Consider the following 19,433-nt stretch of genomic DNA (forward strand, 5'->3'; position numbering starts at 1 on the left):
CTGGTCCATCGATTTGTAATTGGCATGTTCAAGTCTTTGATGCCAAAGCTTAGATTCATCTATTGTAGTTGTGTAAGCAGTATCTGAGTCCTTTGGTCAATCAACCACAAAGCTCTTATCAGCCATAGTGACTACCATAGGTTTGGATCCACTCGGATCACTAATTTGGCACTGCTTGTCCTTGAACACTACAGAATTGCATTTCTCTAGTAGTTGAGCTATGTTGAGTAGGTTTCTGTCAATCTCAGGCACCAATAGCACATTCGAGATAACCTTAGCACCTCTGGGAGTGCGTATCAACACATCACCATTTCTTTCTGCTTTTATAAAGTGACCATTACCAATCTTGACTTTGGTTCTGTAGCTTCTGTCCAATGACTTGAAGATAGCAGCATCTGGTGTCATGTGGTTGGTGCATCTACTGTCTAAGAGCCAACCATTTGAAAACCTTTCCTGAGAAGTTGAGCATGACACAGCCAAAACTTGCTCCTCATGATCACTGTCTTCCTTGGCAACTCGAGCCACAGCCTTCATCTGTTGAAGTTGGCTCTGCCTTGGTTTTTGCAGACCCTTTCAACATGTCCCCTCTTCTTGCAATGTTGACACAAAGCATCTGGTCTAAATCAGCATTTTTCTTCTAGATGACCAGACCTTTTACAATGCCTGCAAGTTTGATCTCCTTTCCTTGCAGCATCATACTTTGGCTTGTCTTTCCATGTCTTTTTGCCTTTGTAGGTAGTATTGGTCTTTGCCTGAAAGGTACCTTCCTGGTGATCCTCCAGTCTGCTAACTCTTCTCTGTTATTGTGCATATAGAGCATTGATTAGCTCTGTCAGAGGAATGCTGGTCAGGTCCCTTGTGTCTTCAAGGGATAAGATTTTTGCCTCATACCTCTCAGGCAAGGTTGAAATAACCTTCTCCACTATCCTTGCTTCAATAAACTGCTCACCAAGGAGTCTTATGTTGTTTACCACAGCCATAATCCTGTCTGAGTATTTTTTGACAGTTTCTTCTTCCTTCATCTTCAAATTCTCGAAGTCCCTTCTCAAGTTCAACAATTGTTGTTGCCTTGTCCTCTCTGTCCCTTGAAACTCCTCTTTCAACTTGTCTTAGGCCTGCTTTGGTGATTCACAGGCCATAATCCTTGTGAAAATACATCTGACACTGAGTTCTAGATGCAAGACATGGCCTTGTGCCTCTTGGTCCTTTCATCAGCATTTTGTCTGATCTGAGCCATTGTTGGATTGGCTCTAAGTGGCTCTGGTTCAACATCAAAGTTGACCACCTCTCACAGATCGAAAGCCTGCAGGTAGGTCTTTATTTTGACCACTCATATATGGTAGCCTTCATTGAAGACTTGTGGTGCAGCTGGTGAAAAGTTTGATGAGGTCATCTTTTGAACAATATGTCCCTTAAGATTAAGGCTCTAGATACCAATTGTTGGTGTTATAACTGAAACAGACAAGCTCAGCTTGTGTCTTGTGCAGCAAGCCTCGATACTTGCTGAGTAAACAACCAAATTTGAAGCAAAAAATAGGAAGAAAAATAAAGAAAAGTGGAGTGTATTTTGATGAACAAAATCAAATTCATTCATAAGTGGAACAATGGCATAATGCCAATACACAAATCAACCACTAAACTTGTCAAAAAACAGTAAGCAATTACCTAAACAATACCTACCACCACTAATTACATTGAAACTTGAAAACTAAACTTGTAAGCATGTACAAAGCTGTGTTTACAGCTCACATACCAACTAATTACATCGATCATAGGCCTAACTTAGTTTGAAATGAACTAGAACTCATTTCATCAACCTAGGATTACAAAATAAGCAAAAATTCAGCTTGTTCCAGCAGCTCCTACATGGCTTGGTCTTCATGGCCTGCTTGCTATCTGCTAGGTTGTTGCATGCAGACCAACTTCAACACAAGGTTATATCTATTATAACATACATATGGTAGAAATTTTTTTATTTGGGTAAGGGTGATCCAAGCCTTGCTCAATTTAGGCATTGTTTAGATCCCAAGATTTGAGCTATAAATAGAACATTTTGGGGAAGAATTTAGCGAATAGTTGATGGTAATTGGGCTGACATACTTGAAGTTCAATTTACAAGAATAAAACAAGAACATGATTCATCATTTATTTATCTTGAAGAGCATAAACATCATTTCCAGTATAGAAACACAATTGCATGAACACTAAATCACTTAATTTGATACTTTAGTTTCTTCTTTCCCAAGGAATAAAACTGTAAGTAACTCTTCGATTGCAATTTTACTAAAAAGTTTAAACCAATGTTTATTAAAAAGGTAAAAGTACCATGGAAGCCTTTGTATTAAGAGTCAGACTACATTTCTCCCCCTCAACTTAAAAAATAGATAAATTAGTCCATATACATTAGATCAAAGAGCAAAACGGTCCTTCTATTAAAAATTTCGTCCATTTTTCCGGTTAAAAATTGGTCCTTGAATGTTAGGATGAGATACACATAGTACGCCATGTGTAAATGTCTGTGTCAGCCACACTAATTTTTAATAATAGAAGTGAATGAATTTTTTAATAGAAAGGACTAATTTGTTACTTTGATTTAACGTATAAAAATTAATTTACCTATTTTATGGGTAGAGAAAATAAAATATAATTTGACCCCTAATATAAGGACTTCCATGGTACTTTTACGTATTAAAAGCGGACAAGTGTCAAACTAAATATACATATAAATGCGACAGCTGCCACTTTGATGGTACGTACTCCTATGAAGATTGGTGGTGGATGTGGAGAATTGCATGTTTGGAAACAAGAGTGGTACATTATTAGCACCATAGTTACAAAACCATAGGCTTTAAAAGGGTGCCTTTGTTTGCTGCTGATTCCATGTAGCTATCACCCAAAAATTTCAATGCTGTCATTAAGGGTTCCAAGGCCGTCCCACCATTTCTTTTCCAGTAGGGAGCCTTACGACAGTGACGGCAGTGCCAACAGACTGACAAAATGTTGAAGACAAAATCAACAAATTTCGTTGCCATCTTTGTGGGTTTTCCAGCAAGAGCTTTTATGTACTTCAAATATATATAACGAATATTTGAGAATCAACAGTGCAGGATCTGTATAAACGACATCAGTAAACCAGCCTCAGTTAAAAATCAAATAAATAAAAGCCATAACAGAATTTGTTAAAGAGCTAAACCTGGATCTAGAGCCGAGAAGAACACTAAAAAATAAATAAACTAAAATTTGAGGGGCCATTCTAATGAAAGAATTAAGCCTCCAAAAATAAGCGTATGCCAGTCTGGACGGCGAGCACACGGTATTCTTTAGTAAAAGGCGAAAGAATAGTTCGCTCTATGCTCACCGCACGGCACCATATTTTTTTACACTCCGTTTGCGCTTTAATTTATAAGAGTTGGTTGAATGCCCCTTGTCTTCTTCCTATGATGTGGGATTCTGCTCTTTTCTACAGCTTTTAAACCGTGGCGAATTCTTATTTCATTCTAATTTGTTTCCATACAGACAGTGAGTAAACGAATATCAGTACATATGTATATTCAATTTTCTTTCATATATGTTTTTGGTACATAACTTTTTCATACATTTAATTCTAGTAACACTGAATATACAGTAAACAGTCTGTGAAACAATTGATTATTGGTTACAAGGGTGTTAACAATGTTGTACAACTAGGTGAACTGCCACAAGATCATTTCCAGATTCGGTTTACCTGCAAATAATAAAACATATACACTGAAACAATCTATAGACTCAAAATAAAGAGGAAAAGATGTTAGGGTAAATTTGCTAAATAACTTTTTCATATATTTGATTCTAGGCATACTGTCTAATATTGATTTGGAATTGATTTATGATATTCTTGTACATACTTAAACTTTGGAATATTGCAGGCTAATCTGTTTTTTAGATCAATCAATTGATTTATTATCTCTTGTATCAATCTCTTCTTTGTATGAATACTTTCCTTTTCTCAAAGTATTGATAGGGCCATGAAACTGCAAAACTAATAGATAGTGTTCTGTTTTTAGTCTTCTAATTATCATGATCTAGGTTTGGGATGAAAAAGAAGAAGAGAGAGAAGATTAGCTTGATTTGGTATCTTATCATATGCTTGACTTAGATGTGGTTTAGACTTTGGTTTAGCACTAAGCTTTGCTTGGATGCAAAGATAGGAATATTGAATAAGGTTTGAGCCTTTGAAGGTTTGAATCATCCTAGCAATTAAAACTCTAAAAGGATTAAAAGATTATCTATCAGTACTCTTAGATTTAAGCTGTCATATTTTTTAACCAGACTTGACGAGGGCTACATACGTTTATTAAGTAAACAATAAAACAACTTATAGAGGAAGTTTATGATTATCCACACTCCAACAGGGAGCTAAAAGATTGCAGTACTAAGATAGATTAAGACTCGTTAAAACCACACCATTATTACATAGAAGGCTCAAAGGATTCTCATACAAACTGAAAATCAACTAGCATGTTGTTGGTGCAAGAGGCAGCAGCAAGCTGTTTCTAGTCTTGCTTGAGTAGTAAGCCTCGAGGCTTGGTGAAGAAGCAAACTCGGAAGCAGAAAACAGAAAGATGAAGCTAGCAAGTGAAAAACAGAAAAGAGAGAAAGAGATTGAATGAAAATGAGCTGATATCTTTTATTAAGCAAATCAACAAGAAATTAAGCCTTTACATATATCAGTCAACAAGTAAAACAAACAAGTAATCACCTAATAACATACCTAACACCACTAAATTGCCTAGTAACTTGGTAAACTTGATTGAAAAACAAAAAGCTTCTACCTAAACTTGTCATTCAGCACCTAATTACATCAAAATGCAGCTACCAACTAAGTTTGATCCTAACTAAATACAAAACATTCAATTAAGGAAACTAAATGGATAGCTTCAGCTTGCTGCACACCATGGCACCACTGCCTGCTGCGATTCCAGAAGCATGACCACCTTTGCATGTCGTGCATGGCCACCTTTGCATGGGAACTAAACTTAACACTCCTCCTTAGTTTCCATGCTAGTAACACCTAATTCCCTTTTGAATTTAACAAATTTAGACACATTGAGTGCCTTTGTGAAGATATCAGCAATTTGCACTTCTGAATTGCAATGAATCAGCTCGATTTCATGAGCTTGTTCCATCTCCCTTATAACATGCAACTTAATATTGAAGTGCTTGGTTCTGCCATGAAAAATGGGATTTTTTGCAATTGCAACAGCAGATTTGTTGTCACAATAAATCTCTGTTGCCTCCTTTTGGTTTTGGTTTAAATCAGTCAAGATTTTTCTAAGCCATATGGCTTGGTTCACAGCAGATGCAGCAGCAACATATTCAGCTTCTGCTGTTGACTGTGCCACCAGACTTTGTTTCTTAGAACTCCAGCAAAACATGCCTGAGCCAAGACTGAATGCATATCCGGATGTGCTTCTCATGTCATCACTTGATCCAGCCTAGTCACTATCAACATAGCCTATTAGCTTCATGTTTTTGGCCCTTTTGAACAATACACCATGACCAATGGTGCCTTTGATGTATCTCAGCACTCTTTTAGCTGCTCGAAAGTGCTGATCATTGCAGCAATTCATGTATCTTGATAGCATACTAACAGCAAACATGATATCGGGCCTTGTGGCAGTCAAATACAACAGACTACCAATGAGACTCTTGTACATGGTCTCACAAATTGGTTCACCACTCCCTTGCCTCGAAAGCTTCACTCCAACAGCCATTGGTGTGCTTGTTGGCTTGCAGTTCTTCATAGAGAACTTGTCCAGGATCTTCATAGTAAAAGAACTCTGACAAAGAAAGATTCCCTTTTCTGTTTGGTTCACTTCCATTCCAAGGAAGTAGTTCATTCTGCCTAAATCAGACATTTCAAACATTTCCATCATTTTTCTTTTAAAATCTTTCAGCATTCTTCCATCTCCTCCAGTTATCAATAGATCATCAACATAGAGTGACAGAATAAGCTGAGTTTGAGCTTGGTTCTTCTTCACATACAGTGTTGGTTCACTAGGACTTCTTTCAAATTCCAAACTGAGCAAGTAAGAGTCAATTCGAGCATACCAGGCTCGAGGAGCCTGTTTCAGGCCATATAAAGCCTTTTTCAGTCTGTACACCATGTGTTCTTTGCCAGTGATCACAAATCCTTGAGGCTGCTCGATGTAGATCTCTTCTTCCAGGAAGCCATTGAGAAATGCAGACTTAACATCAAGCTGATGAATGGTCCACTGATGTTGAGCAGCCAAGGCAACTATCATTCATACTGTGTCAAGCCTGGCTACTGGTGCAAATGTCTCCAGGTAGTCCAGACCATACCTTTGGCTAAATCCTTTGACAACAAGCCTGGCTTTTAGCTTGTTCAGACTGCCATCTGCATTCTGTTTTACTCGATAGACCCATTTTACTCCAATGGTCTTCTTTCCAGCAGGTTTATCAACAAGCTCCCATGTCTGGTTCTTTTCAATCATGTTGATTTCATTGATCATAGCTAGTTTCCAGCCTTCATCTGCCTCAGCCTCTTCAAAACTGCTAGGTTCTGCTATTGCAACCTGTGCCCTTTCATAAATATCATCTAGGGGCCTTGTGCCTCTCACAGGCACATCATCAACATCCATTTCAGGTCCTAGCTGCTCAAGTTCAGCTTGGTTAGGCACTAGGTCTTCTGAAACTGCTTCTGGCTCATTTTTCTCCCAATTCCAGCAGGCTTTTTCATCAAAGATGACATCTCTGCTCACCTGGACTTTGTTTATCAAGGGATCTAGAACCCTGTAACCCTTCTTGACTGAGCTGTAGCCTACTAGAACACCTGGTTGAGCCCTTTTAGAGAGCTTGTCTCTCTTTGCTGCTGGTATTTGTGCATAACACAGGCAACCAAACACCTTCAGATGTGCTAAGGAAGGCTTGAAACCAGACCAAGCCTCGAAAGGTGTCTCGGATGCAAGAGCTTTAGTAGGAAGCCTGTTCTGAAGGTAAACAGCAGTGTTTACTGCCTCAGCCCACATGGTCTTGGACAGTTTCTTCTCAAACAGCAGACATCTGGCCATATCCATCAGACTTCTATTCTTTCTTTCAGCTACCCCATTCTGCTGAGGTGTGTAGACATTTGTAAGCTGATGTTTGATACCAGCATCATTGCAAATGGCTTGAAACTGAGCTGAAATGTACTCAGTGCCATTATCAGTCCTTATCGATTTCAGCTTGCAACCTGTTTCTGTTTCTACAGCATTTTTAAACTTCACAAACACTTGAGCTACTTCAGACTTGTGTTTTAAAAAGAAAATCCAGCAAAACCTTGTAAGGTCATCAATAAAGAGGATGAAATACCTGTTTTTGCTGAGTGATTCAGTCCTCATCGGGCCACATACATCAGAGTGCACCAGCTGCAGTCTTTCAGTAGCTCTCCAGGTTGAATTTGTAGGAAATGGCAGTCTTGCCTGTTTTCCCATTTGGCAAACTTCACACACATCATCATGCTCCACTGAGCTGATGAAGTTCTCTGCCAAGCCCTCTTTGGCCAATCGAGCCATTGATCTGAAGTTGGCATGTCCAAGCCTTTGATGCCAAAGCTTGGAGTCTTCAACAGAGGCTGTGTATGCTAAGTTTGAGTCATTTGCCCAGTGAACCTCAAAGCATTTATCAGTCATTGTGACTGTCATAAGGCTTGATCCACTTGGATCAGTAATATGGCATTGTTTATCCTTGAACACAACAGAATAACCTTTCTCGAGCAATTGAGCTATGTTGAGAAGGTTTCTGTCAATCTGTGGTACCAACAGCACATTTGGAATGATCTTGTTGCCTGTGGGAGTACATATCAGCACTTCTCCTCTTCCTTCAGCCCTTATAAACTGACCATTTCCAACCTTGACCTTGGTTTTATAACTTTTGTCCAAGGTTTTAAACAAGGAGGCATCTGGTGACATGTGGTTAGTGCAACCACTGTCCAGCAACCAGCCTTTAGAGCATTTCTTCTCAGAAGCTACACAGGAAACAGCAAAGACCTGTTCTTCTTGGTCACTACTGTCCTCAGCTACTCGAGCTTCAACCTTTGACTGCTGAAATTGATTCTGCCTTGGCTAACTTCTGTTTTTGCAGACCCTTTCAACATGGCCCTTCTTCTTGCAGTGTTGGCATACTGCATCTGGCCTAAACCAGCATCTGTCTTCTGGATGGCCAGGCTTCTTGCAATATCTGCAGGGCTGGTCATTGCTCCTTGCAGCATCAGGCTTAGGCCTGTTTTTCCAAGGCTTTTTGCCTCTTTGAGCATTAGTGCTCGAGGTTTCTCTGGCCTTGGCTTGAAATGCACCTTCTTGGTGATCTTCAGCTCTGCTAGGTCTCCTTTGTTCCTGAGCATAAAAGGTGTTGATTAGCTCAGTCAAAGAGATGCTAGCAAGGTCTCTTGAGTCCTCTAGAGAGGATATCTTGGCCTCATAACTCTCAGGCAAAGTGGAGAGGACTTTCTCCACAATTCTTGCCTCATCAAAGTGCTCACCTAGGAGCCTTATGCTGTTAACCACTGCCATAATTCTATCTGAGTACTACTTCACTGTTTCTTCTTCCTTCATCTTCAAATTCTCGAAATCCCTTCTCAAGTTTAACAGCTGCTGTTGCCTTGTTCTCTCAGTGCCTTGAAACTCCTCCTTAAGCTTATCCCAAGCCTGTTTTGGAGTCTCACAGGCCATAATTCTGGTGAAGATGACATCTGACACACAGTTCTGGATGCAGGACATGGCTTTGTGCCTTTTGGTCCTCTCATCAGCATGTTGCCTAATCTGAGCTACTGTGGGATTAGCCCTCAGTGGTGCTGGCTCAGTATCTGTGTTGACAACTTCCCACAGATCGAAGGCCTGTAGGTAAGTCTTCATCTTGACCAGCCATATGTGAAAGCCTTCTCTATTGAAGACTGGTGGGGCTGCTGGTGAAAATCCTGAAGAAGCCATCAAGTTCCTTGTTTTGAAGCAACAGGTCCACTAAGACAAGAGCTCTCGATACCAATTGTTGGTGCAAGAGGCAGCAGCAAGCTGTTTCTAGTCTTGCTTGAGTAGTAAGCCTCGAGGCTTGGTGAAGAAGCAAACTCGGAAGCAGAAAACAGAAAGATGAAGCTAGCAAGTGAAAAACAGAAAAGAGAGAAAGAGATTGAATGAAAATGAGCTGATATCTTTCATTAAGCAAATCAACAAGGCATTAAGCCATTACATATATCAGTCAACAAGTAAAACAAACAAGTAATCACCTAATAACATACCTAACACCACTAAATTGCCTAGTAACTTGGTAAACTTGATTGAAAAACAAAAAGCTTCTACCTAAACTTGTCATTCAGCACCTAATTACATCAAAATGCAGCTACCAACTAAGTTTGATCCTAACTAAATACAAAACATTCAATTAAGGAAACTAAATGGATAGCTTCAGCTTGCTGCACACCATGGCACCACTGCCTGCTGCGATTCCAGAAGCATGACCACCTTTGCATGTCGTGCATGGCCACCTTTGCATGGGAACTAAACTTAACACATGTCCTATATCACGATTGAATGTACTCCAGAAGAGTTGCTAGCATCACTTTCGCCTGCCTTCTTCTCGAGGAACGCATCAGTGAGCACTGTCCTGGACTGCAACGATGCCTTCAATAACTTCACACCCTATTTGCAGAAAAGCAAGTTTCAAACCAGTGTTGTATAATCACAAATAAAAGAGGCTTACATTCTTAAAACTTCTCACTTGTTATATAAAGAAGCAAAAGAAATGGGTTTCTTTCTTACCTCATCTATACCTATATCAATGGTTTTCTCTTCAAGAACCCCTACATCCTTGATATTGAACTTGTTGAGTAAAGTGATACAAGAAATGGCTGACATAGGCCTTACAGCAAGATCATCCGTGATCATGTATGTAATAACCCCTTTCACATAACCTCCCTCATCAGTAGGCGAACCCTTCTTTTTTGGATTAACAACTGTTGCGATTTGGTTCATAACATTATTGCAGGAAGGGCAAATGGATTTAGAATCATTTGCCACATAGAGACACAGCTGCTACGATGATAAGTATTAACACACCTATAAATTCCGGTGGGTTTTGAGTTTGACGATTCGACTGTTGGCAACAAGGGAGGCACATTTGCAGCATTCTCTGGAACTATAGGCTTCAAAAGGGTGTCTTTGTTTGCTGTTGGCTGAATGTAGGTATCATCCATATTCTCAAGGCTGTCATAAAGGTTTCCAAGGGAACCCACCATCTGTTCTTTGGTGAGAAGCCTTGTGACAGTGCCAACAGGTAACGACAGAATGTTGAACATAAAATCGACAAAATATTTTCCAGATTCTGCAAATAGAACTCTTTGGCTTGTTGAGTCAACGAGAAGCTTCAAGCTAACAGTGTTGGTAGCCATGTGGTGGATACAGTTTCTAGGCTCTTTATAATGACTCGGCTAATGGGAATGGGGTGGCCCTAGCAAATATATGGATACTTTTCTTCATTGGATCTCAAAAAATTGAGTTGAAGTGAGTAACAAGGATTCTTTCCCCTATTTTCAAGTCTCATATAGTATTTCGATTATAACATGAAAATGGTATAACTTTTAGATCATTAAGCTCTAAGTATAGGGCTAAGGTTTTCAACTTCAAGGGAGATTAGATCCCTGCTCAAAGAGAGGGATAAATTTACGGACAATTGCAGTTTTGGCTATTCCTTTCTTGAAGAGATATGGCTACCTTCTTTGGCATGAAATCCAAGTATTGCTTGGATCCCAAGATTGAGGTTATTATAAATAAAGGTTTGAGGATTACACAAAGCCATATAGTTTCAAGTTATACTATTGGACTGACATGCTTGAAGTTCACTTTACAAAAATAAACAAGTTAAGGAACAAGAAAATATTCTTTCTCCTCATTAACTCCCACAGCAATGACTTTCTCTTTAACCACATCCTTGACGTTGAACTTGTTGAGCAAAGTGATAATAGAGTGGGCAGAGGCCCCACAACCAGATCATCTGTAATCATATAAGTTACAGTTTCCTTGACAAAACCTCCCCCAACCTTGTTTGGCAGATTCGCAAAAGTGAAATTACTGTCCATAACGCTGGTACAGCAAGGACAACGGGATTTTGGACCATTTGCCATATTGTGACAACTGTCTCTTGGATAGGAGTTAGTACACCTATAAAAATTGGTGTAAGTTGGGGGTTGCATGGATGGCAACAAGGGAGGTACATAAACAGCATAGTTAAATGCTTGTGGCTTCAGAAGGATGTTTTTGTTTGCTGCTGACAACATGTAGGAATTGCCTGGATTTTCAATGCTGTCGTAGATGTTTCTGATGCAACCGCTATTCCTTGTTCACTAAGGAGCCTTATCACGGTGCCAACAGGCAATGACATAATGCTCGAAAGAAAATCAACAAAATCTTTACTTCACCAAAGAGAAGCCTGTGGGATTTTGGGTCTATTGAAGCTTTAGGCTAACAGTGGTGGGACTAGGAGTGGGGGCTGCCATGAAAAAAATACTAATGAAAAAAGGTGAGATATTCACTGTACTTGAATATATAGTTACTGCCTTTATAATGACTAATGAGAATTGGAAGGCCTAAGCAAATATCTGACTAGTTTTTCTTCATTGGGTCTCAAACAAATTGAGTTGAATTGAGAAACAAGGGATGCTTTAATTTTCACCATTTTCAAGTTCCATATTATATTTCTATTATAACATACAAATGGTAGCTCTAAAAAGGGCTAAGATTTTTTTACTTAGATGAGGTTTAAACATTGGTTAAAATGTAAAAACCAAGTTACATACAAAAGAGGCTTCAAAGACTATAGCAATGAAAACATAAAAGAGGCTCAAAGGATCCTCATACAGACTGCTAAGGTTTTAAGAAAAACCAATGAGCATCCCTTCTTAGACTGAGACTCGTAAAACAAATTTGCAAACTGAAAATCGGCCTGCATTTCTTATATCTAGATTGAATGTACTTCACCAGCAGAATTGCTAGCATCAGTTTCGCCCACCTTCTTCTGAATGAACACATCAGTGAGCACAGTCTTGGACTGCAAAGATGCCTTTAGCAACTTCACACCCTATTTGCAGAAAAGCAAGTTTAAAACCAGTGTCATATTATCAACAATGAAAGTTGGTCACATTCTTAGCATTCACGTTTTAATATAGAAAGTAATGGGGTATGGGTATGCTCAAATTTGTCTATTTTTTCTCATAAATATGAGGATCATACCCTTAACCCATATATTACTTAATATTAAGGCTGCAGAAGTGTTGGATCAAGAGGCAGCAGCAGCAAGCTTCAACAGGATACTTGTTCAGCAAGTCTCGTGACTTGTAGGAGAAACAAAGCAGAAAACTCAAATGGATTTTTAAGCAAAACTAAAAATGGAGAGCATATGGATGATAACTTGTTGAATTCATTTCATAAACTAAATATGGCACAAAGCCAATACATAAAACAAGTTTACAATCTTGACAAAACAGTAGGTTGACCTAAACTTCACCTACTACCACTAATACACATAGTAACTTGTGCTAATTAGCTTGAACAAACAAACAAAGCTGATTTATCAGCTCAGTCAACATCAAAATTACATCAAACATAAACCTAACATAGTTATAAAGCAACTAAGTTACATTACTCTAACTTAAAATTACAAAATGAAACATAAATAGCTTGCTGACTAGGTGAACCAGCAGCTTCTGCATGTAGTGCCTTTGACAGTCTTGGTTGCTGCATGCTGACCATTACTTCAACACTCCTCCTTGGTTAGCATGTTGCAAACTCCCATATTAGCTCTCAGGTGTTGAAACTTGGAAACACTTAGTGCTTTTGTTAAAATATCAGCAATTTGCTCTTCCGAACTGCAATGTATCAGCTTAACAACATGAGCTTGTTCCATTTCCCGAACTGCATGAAGTTTGATGTTGAAGTGCTTGGTCCTTCCATGAAAAACAGGATTCTTTGCAATAGCAACTGCTGATTGGTTGTCACACATTATCTCAGTTGCTTCCTTTTGCTCATGATTGATATCTTTCAAAATTTTTCTAAGCCATATGGCTTGATTGACTGCTGCAGCAGCAGCCACATATTCTGCTTCTGCAGTCGACTGAGCCACTACTCCCTGCTTCTTTGAGCTCCAGCAAATCATAGCAGAGCCTATGTTGAATGCATAACCTGTAGTGCTCTTCATGTCATCCAAGGAACCAGCCCAATCACTGTCACAATATCCAACTAGCTTCAAGTTCTCAGCCTTGGTAAACTGCATTCCATAGGACAAAGTTCCTTTGATGTATCTTAGAACCCTTTTTGCAGCTCTAAAATGACTTTCATTTGAACAATGCATAAACCTCGAGAGTAGACTCACAACATACATTATGTCAGGTCTAGTAGCAGTCAAATACAACAAACATCCAACTAGACTTCGATAGGTTGTTTCACAAACCTTTTCATGCTTGTCTTGGCTTGAGAGTTTTTCTCCAACAGCAACTGGTGTGCTGGTTGCTTTGCAATTCTCCATTGAGAATTTGTTGAGAACCTTCATAGCAAAGGTCTTTTGACTTAGCCAAATCCCATTCTTAGCTTGAGTTACTTCCATACCTAAGAAGTAAGACATCAATCCCAAGTCTGACATTTCAAAGTGCTGTTGCATTTTGACTTTAAAGCTGCTTAGCATCTCATGATCTCCTCCTGTCACCAGTAGGTCATCGACATATATTGAGACAATGAGCTGAGTTTCAGCACTAGTTGATTTAACATACAGAGTTGGCTCGCTGAGACTTCTTTCAAATCCTTGACTGGTCAGATAGCCATCTATTCTGCTATACCAGGCCCTTGGAGCCTGTTTCAAGCCATACAAGGCTTTGTTGAGCTTGTACACCATTTCTTCTTTTCCAGACACCTTGAAACCTTGAGGTTGCTCCACATAAATCTCCTCTTCAAGGAATCCATTCAGAAATGCTGATTTTACATCAAGTTGGTGTATCAGCCACTGTTTTTGTGCTGCTAAGGCAACTAGCAGTCTAATAGTGTCTAGCCTGGCCACTGGTGCAAAGGTTTCCAGGTAGTCTGATCCATACCTTTGACTGAAGCTTTTCACAACCAATCTAGCCTTTAACTTGTTTAGGCTACCATCAGCATTGTTCTTTACTCGATAAACCCATTTGACACCAATAATCTTCCTATTTGTTGGTTTATCAACCAGACTCCAGGTCTGATTCTTTTCAATCATTCTGATTTCTTCAATCATTGCTTGCTTCCAGTCCTCCTGGCTTTCTGCTTCTTCAAAGCAACTTGGTTCAATAGTAGCCACTTGTGCTCTTTCATAAACATCAGCCAGTGATCGAGTGCCTCTGATTGGAACATCATCTACATCCATTTCAGATGTGTTTTCATCATTTTCAACTTGGTCCACTGCGAGACCTTCAGCCACTGCCTCTGGTTCAGCCTTCTCCCAATTCCAGTGTCCTTTTTCATTGAAAACAACATCCCTGCTAACCAATATCTTGTTTGTAGCAGGTTCTAGGATTCTGTAGCCCTTCTTAACCAAGCTATAGCCGATCAGGATCCCTGCTTGAGCTCTTTTATCTAGCTTGCTTCTCTTCTCAGCTGGAACTTGTGTGTAGCACAGACAACCAAAGGTTCTGAGATGAGCCAGTGATGGCTTAAACCCAAACCAGGCTTCAAATGGAGTCTTCTCAACCAGAGCCTTGGTTGGGAGCCTGTTTTGGAGATAAACTGCTGTGTTAACAGCTTCAGCCCACAGACTTTTGGGCAAATTCTTCTCAAACAGAAGACATCTTGCCATGTTCATCAAGCTTCTGTTTTTCCTTTCACTGACCCCATTCTGTTGGGGTGTATACACATTAGTCAACTGGTGTTTAATACCTGCTTCTTCACAGTAGCCTTGGAACTGAGCTGAGGTGTACTCAGTTCCATTATCTGACCTCATTGCTCTAAGTTTGCAACCAGACTCAGTTTCAACAGCAACTTTATACTTCAGGAACACAGATGGAACTTCTGATTTCTGTTTTAGAAAATAAATCCAGCAGTATCTTGTTAAGTCATCAATAAATAAAATAAAGTACCTGTTTCCTTTGAGAGACTCAGTCTTCATTGGTCCACACACATCTGTATGCACAAGCTGGAGCTTCTCTGATGCTCTCCATGTTGTGCTTGTTGGAAATGGCAATCTTGCCAATTTTCCTTGCTGACATATCTCACAAAGCTCATCATTCTTCACTGAATCGATGAAATTTTCTGCCAGACCTTCATTGACCATGCGGGCTATGGATTTGTAGTTTGCATGTCCAAGCCTCTGATGCCAGAGTCTCGAGTCATTAGTGGAGGCTATGCAGGCTGAATGTGAGTCATTTGGCCAGTCTACTTCAAAACATTTATCAGTCATGGTGACTGTTATAAGGTTTGATCCACTTGGATCAAAAATTTGACATTCTTTCTCCTTGAAAACAACTGAGTAACCTTTCTCAAGTAGTTGAGTTATACTGAGAAGGTTCCTATCAATTTCAGGTACCAAAAGTACATTTGAAATGATTTTGCCACCTGTAGAAGTATGAATCAGCACATCTCCTCTTCCTTCAGCATTGATTAACTGACCATTTCCAATTTTTACTTTGGTTTTGCAGGTTCTGTCCAGGGTTTCGAAGATAGTTGCATCTGGTGACATGTGGTTTGTGCACCCGCTGTCTAGAAGCCAGCCCTTTGAACCCTTCTTCTGATTTGCTGCACATGACACAGCAAAAACATGTTCTTCTTGATCACTGCTTTCTTCAGCTACTCGAGCTTCTACCTTTTGTTGCTGAAATTGATTCTGTCTTGGTTTGCTTCTATTCTTGCAAACTTTTTCAACATGGCCTTTTTTCTTGCAGTGTTGGCATACTGCATCTGGTCTAAACCAGCATCTATCTTCTGGATGACCAGCTCTTTTACAATGTCTGCAGAGTTGGTCACTGCTCCTAGCAGCATCAGGCTTAGGCCTGTTTTTCCAGAACTTTTTGCCTTTATGAGTTTTGATGCTCGAGGCTTCTTTGGCTTGAAAAGCCCCTTCCTGGTGCTCCTATTGTCTGCTGGCTCTTCTTTGCTCTTGTGCATACAAGGCATTGATTAGCTCAGTTAAGAAGATAGTTGTCAAGTCCCTTGAGTCTTCGAGGGATGAAATTTTAGCTTCATACCTCTCTGGTAGAGTGGACATGACTTTCTCAACCATTCTAGCTTCACTGAATTGCTCTCCTAGGAGCCTTATGCTGTTTACAACAGCCATAATCTGATCTGAGTACTGCTTAACTGTTTCTTCCTCTTTCATTTTGAGATTTTCGAAATCTCTTCTCAAGTTGAGCAGCTGTTGTTGCCTTGTTTTCTCAGTCCCCTGAAATTCTTCTTTCAGCTTGTCCCAAGCCTCCTTTGGTGTTTCACAGGCCATGATCCTCATAAAGATCACATTTGTCACACAATTCTGTATGCATGACATGGCCTTGTGCCTTTTTGTTCTTTCATCAGTGTGTTGCCTTATTTGAGCAACTGTTGGATTAGCTCGAAGAGGTGCTGGCTCAGCATCTGAGTTAACAACTTCCCATAGGTCGAATGCCTGCAGGTAAGTCCTCATCTTAACTGCCCAAATGTTGAAGCCCTCTCCATTGAAGACAGGTGGTGAAGCTGGTGAAAAACCTGATGATGCCATCGTTTTGATACTGAACTACAACAGGTCCTCTAAGAATGTGGCTCTAGATACCAATTGTTGGATCAAGAGGCAGCAGCAGCAAGCTTCAACAGGATACTTGTCGAGCAAGTCTCGTGACTTGTAGGAGAAACAAAGCAAAAAACTCAAATGGATTTTTAAGCAAAACTAAAAATGGAGAGCATATGGATGATAACTTGTTGAATTCATTTCATAAACTAAATATGGCACAAAGACAATACATAAAACAAGTTTACAATCTTGACAAAACAGTAGGTTGACCTAAACTTCACCTACTACCACTAATACACATAGTAACTTGTGCTAATTAGCTTGAACAAACAAACAAAGCTGATTTATCAGCTCAGTCAACATCAAAATTACATCAAACATAAACCTAACATAGTTATAAAGCAACTAAGTTACATTACTCTAACTTAAAATTACAAAATGAAACATAAACAACTTGCTGACTAGGTGAACCAGCAGCTTCTGCATGTAGTGCCTTTGACAGTCTTGGTTGCTGCATGCTGACCATTACTTCAACAAGAAGAAATGGGATTATGTCTTACCTTATCGACTCCTACATCAATGGTTTTCTCTTCAAGAACCCCTACATCTTTTATACTGAACCTGTTGAGTAAAGTGATACAAGAAATGGCTGACATGGGCCTTACAACAAGATCATCCATGATCATGTATTTAATAACCCCTTTCACATAACCTCCCTCATCTGTAGATGAATCCTTCTTTTCTGGATTAACAACGGTTGCGATTTGTTTCACATTTTTATTGCAAGAAGGACAAATGGATTTAGAGTCATAGGAGACATAGAGACCACAGCTTCGACTACTGTAACTGTTATCACACCTGTAAATTTTGATTGATTTTGATGATTCGGTTGTTGGCAGCAAGGGAGGCACATTTGCAGCATTGATGGACGTTATAGGCTTCAAAAGGGTGTCTTTGTTTGCTGTTGGTTGAATGTAGGTATAGTTCATAGTCTCAAGGCTGTCGTATAGGTTTCCAAGGCAACCCACCATTTCTTGTTTCTTCAGAAGCCATATGACAGTGCCAACAGGCAATGACAGAATGTTGAAAAGAAAATCGACAAAATCTTTCCCGACTTCAGCAAACAGAACTCTTTGGCTCGTTGACTCGACCAAAAGCTTCAAACTAACAGTGTTGGCGGCCATGGTGGTAACACTTTTGTAAATACAAATCTCACAGATCTTTACTACAACGTCTAGATATGCTTTGCAATGTCTAAGCTCTATAGCGAAAGCAATCAAAGACTAAAGGGATATGGATGGCCTTAGGAAATATATAGCTGCTCTACTCACTGGGACTCAAGCAAATGGAGTTGAAGTAAGTAGTAAGGGATTCTTTTCACCACTTCCAAGTCACATATTATATTTATTACAAGTTTGTAACATACAAAGTGGTATATATTTTTAGATTTTATTTAGCTCTAAATAGGGATAATACTTTTAACTAATGGAAGTTTATAATAGGTAATGACATGATGTTAAAGAAAAACCAACAAAATCTTTACCATCTCCAGCAAACTGAAATCCGTGGGATTTTGAGTGTATCAGAAGCTTCATGCCGGCAGTGGTGGGACTGGTAGTGGGGGCAACCACAAAAATATGCTAATGATAAAAGGTGAAATAATTATAGTGCTTCAATATTGTTACTGCCTTGATAATATTGGCAATCTTATAGTTTCAGTTTATACAGTTGGCTGACATGCAAGAATAAAATAAGTATCCGTTACTGCAAAAGTTGCAGTGGGTTAGAATGAGACTACTCGAAAAGAAAGTAACACCAAAGAAATTGAGATTCGACAAGACCGACCAAAATTGACCCTTTTTGAAGTCTTTGCTTCATTCCCATTACACATCAATGAGCAAAGAGGGGCAACTGTAATAGGCCATTTTTGCCCGCACCCAAACCAAACCAAATAAAATAAAAATTTTAAAGTCCAAATTAAAAACAATCCAATTACAAGATTACAAGCCCAAAACAAAAAAAAACCCTAATGGTCCAGGCCCGATAGCCTAAACTAAGTTTTTAGTAAAATAAAAAAAAACTTAGCCTTTAGCGCCACTGCCCTCCACGTGAACAGGCACATCGCCCGAGCCCTGACGCGCCTTTGTCGTCGTTTCACCAAAATGGAAAGAGCAGGATTTTTGCCCCGTCGTTGACTCTCCAAGGATACCTGCAAAAGAATGAAAAAAGGACAAATGCAAATACAAACACGCAAAGCAGTAGAAATAGTAAAGAAAATACAAAAGAATAGTAACATGTAGTGTTGTAAATCGGCTATAAAAGCCATAACAGCTACCATGTATTGTTTACGAAAAAAATAAAAAGAAAGCAATCGAAAAAAATAGATAATACAAAGTTTCAAAAGGTGATTTTCACTTTTTTTTTGAATCTATTTTTTTATAAAAAAATATAAAAGAAAAAAAAGTTTAAAAAATGTACCTGCGGTTTGTATTCTGCTACCGTGAAGGGTCAAGGCCATCACCTCAGATGAAAGGTGATACCTTTTTTGATAAAAGGGTTTTCGAAACCCAGAAACCAAAGTTTTTATTTTTAGGATTTTAACGTTTGATGTTTGTTTTTTGAAAGATAACCCCTGATCTGACCTGGGGAAGTCAAAATGGCTGAAAAATGGGTCTTTTTAGGGTTCCGGCCACCGTAGA

The 19,433-nt window shown here is 39.3% G+C and overlaps 2 protein-coding genes, 1 long non-coding RNA gene and 1 other non-coding gene across 4 annotated transcripts; all 4 read right to left on the reverse strand.

The window, feature by feature from the left end:
- Positions 1 to 2,637: 2,637 nt before the first annotated feature.
- LOC121222553 (uncharacterized) lies at positions 2,638 to 3,353 on the reverse strand. The gene is made up of 2 exons (XR_005919858.1): positions 3,194 to 3,353; positions 2,638 to 3,110 (listed from the first exon to the last, which is right to left on the reverse strand). It is a non-coding gene; the product is annotated as an uncharacterized lncRNA (long non-coding RNA).
- LOC121222666 (U5 spliceosomal RNA) lies at positions 3,251 to 3,368 on the reverse strand. The gene has a single exon (XR_005920023.1). It is a non-coding gene; the product is annotated as a U5 spliceosomal RNA (small nuclear RNA).
- A 6,180-nt stretch (positions 3,369 to 9,548) lies between these two features.
- LOC107930692 (uncharacterized) lies at positions 9,549 to 10,420 on the reverse strand. The gene is made up of 2 exons (XM_041103556.1): positions 9,792 to 10,420; positions 9,549 to 9,671 (listed from the first exon to the last, which is right to left on the reverse strand). Exons 1-2 carry the CDS (start codon positions 10,002 to 10,004, stop codon positions 9,549 to 9,551), a joined length of 336 nt encoding a protein of 111 aa, XP_040959490.1. The 5' UTR covers positions 10,005 to 10,420.
- A 6,775-nt stretch (positions 10,421 to 17,195) lies between these two features.
- On the reverse strand, positions 17,196 to 17,918 carry LOC107930693 (uncharacterized). Its single transcript, XM_041102020.1, has 2 exons — positions 17,295 to 17,918; positions 17,196 to 17,252 (listed from the first exon to the last, which is right to left on the reverse strand). The coding sequence occupies exons 1-2, from the start codon at positions 17,916 to 17,918 to the stop codon at positions 17,196 to 17,198; spliced, it is 681 nt and encodes a 226-aa protein (XP_040957954.1).
- Positions 17,919 to 19,433: the final 1,515 nt, after the last annotated feature.

Source organism: Gossypium hirsutum, chromosome D10 (assembly GCF_007990345.1).
Source record: "Gossypium hirsutum isolate 1008001.06 chromosome D10, Gossypium_hirsutum_v2.1, whole genome shotgun sequence".
In the NCBI taxonomy this organism is placed as follows: Eukaryota; Viridiplantae; Streptophyta; class Magnoliopsida; order Malvales; family Malvaceae; genus Gossypium; species Gossypium hirsutum.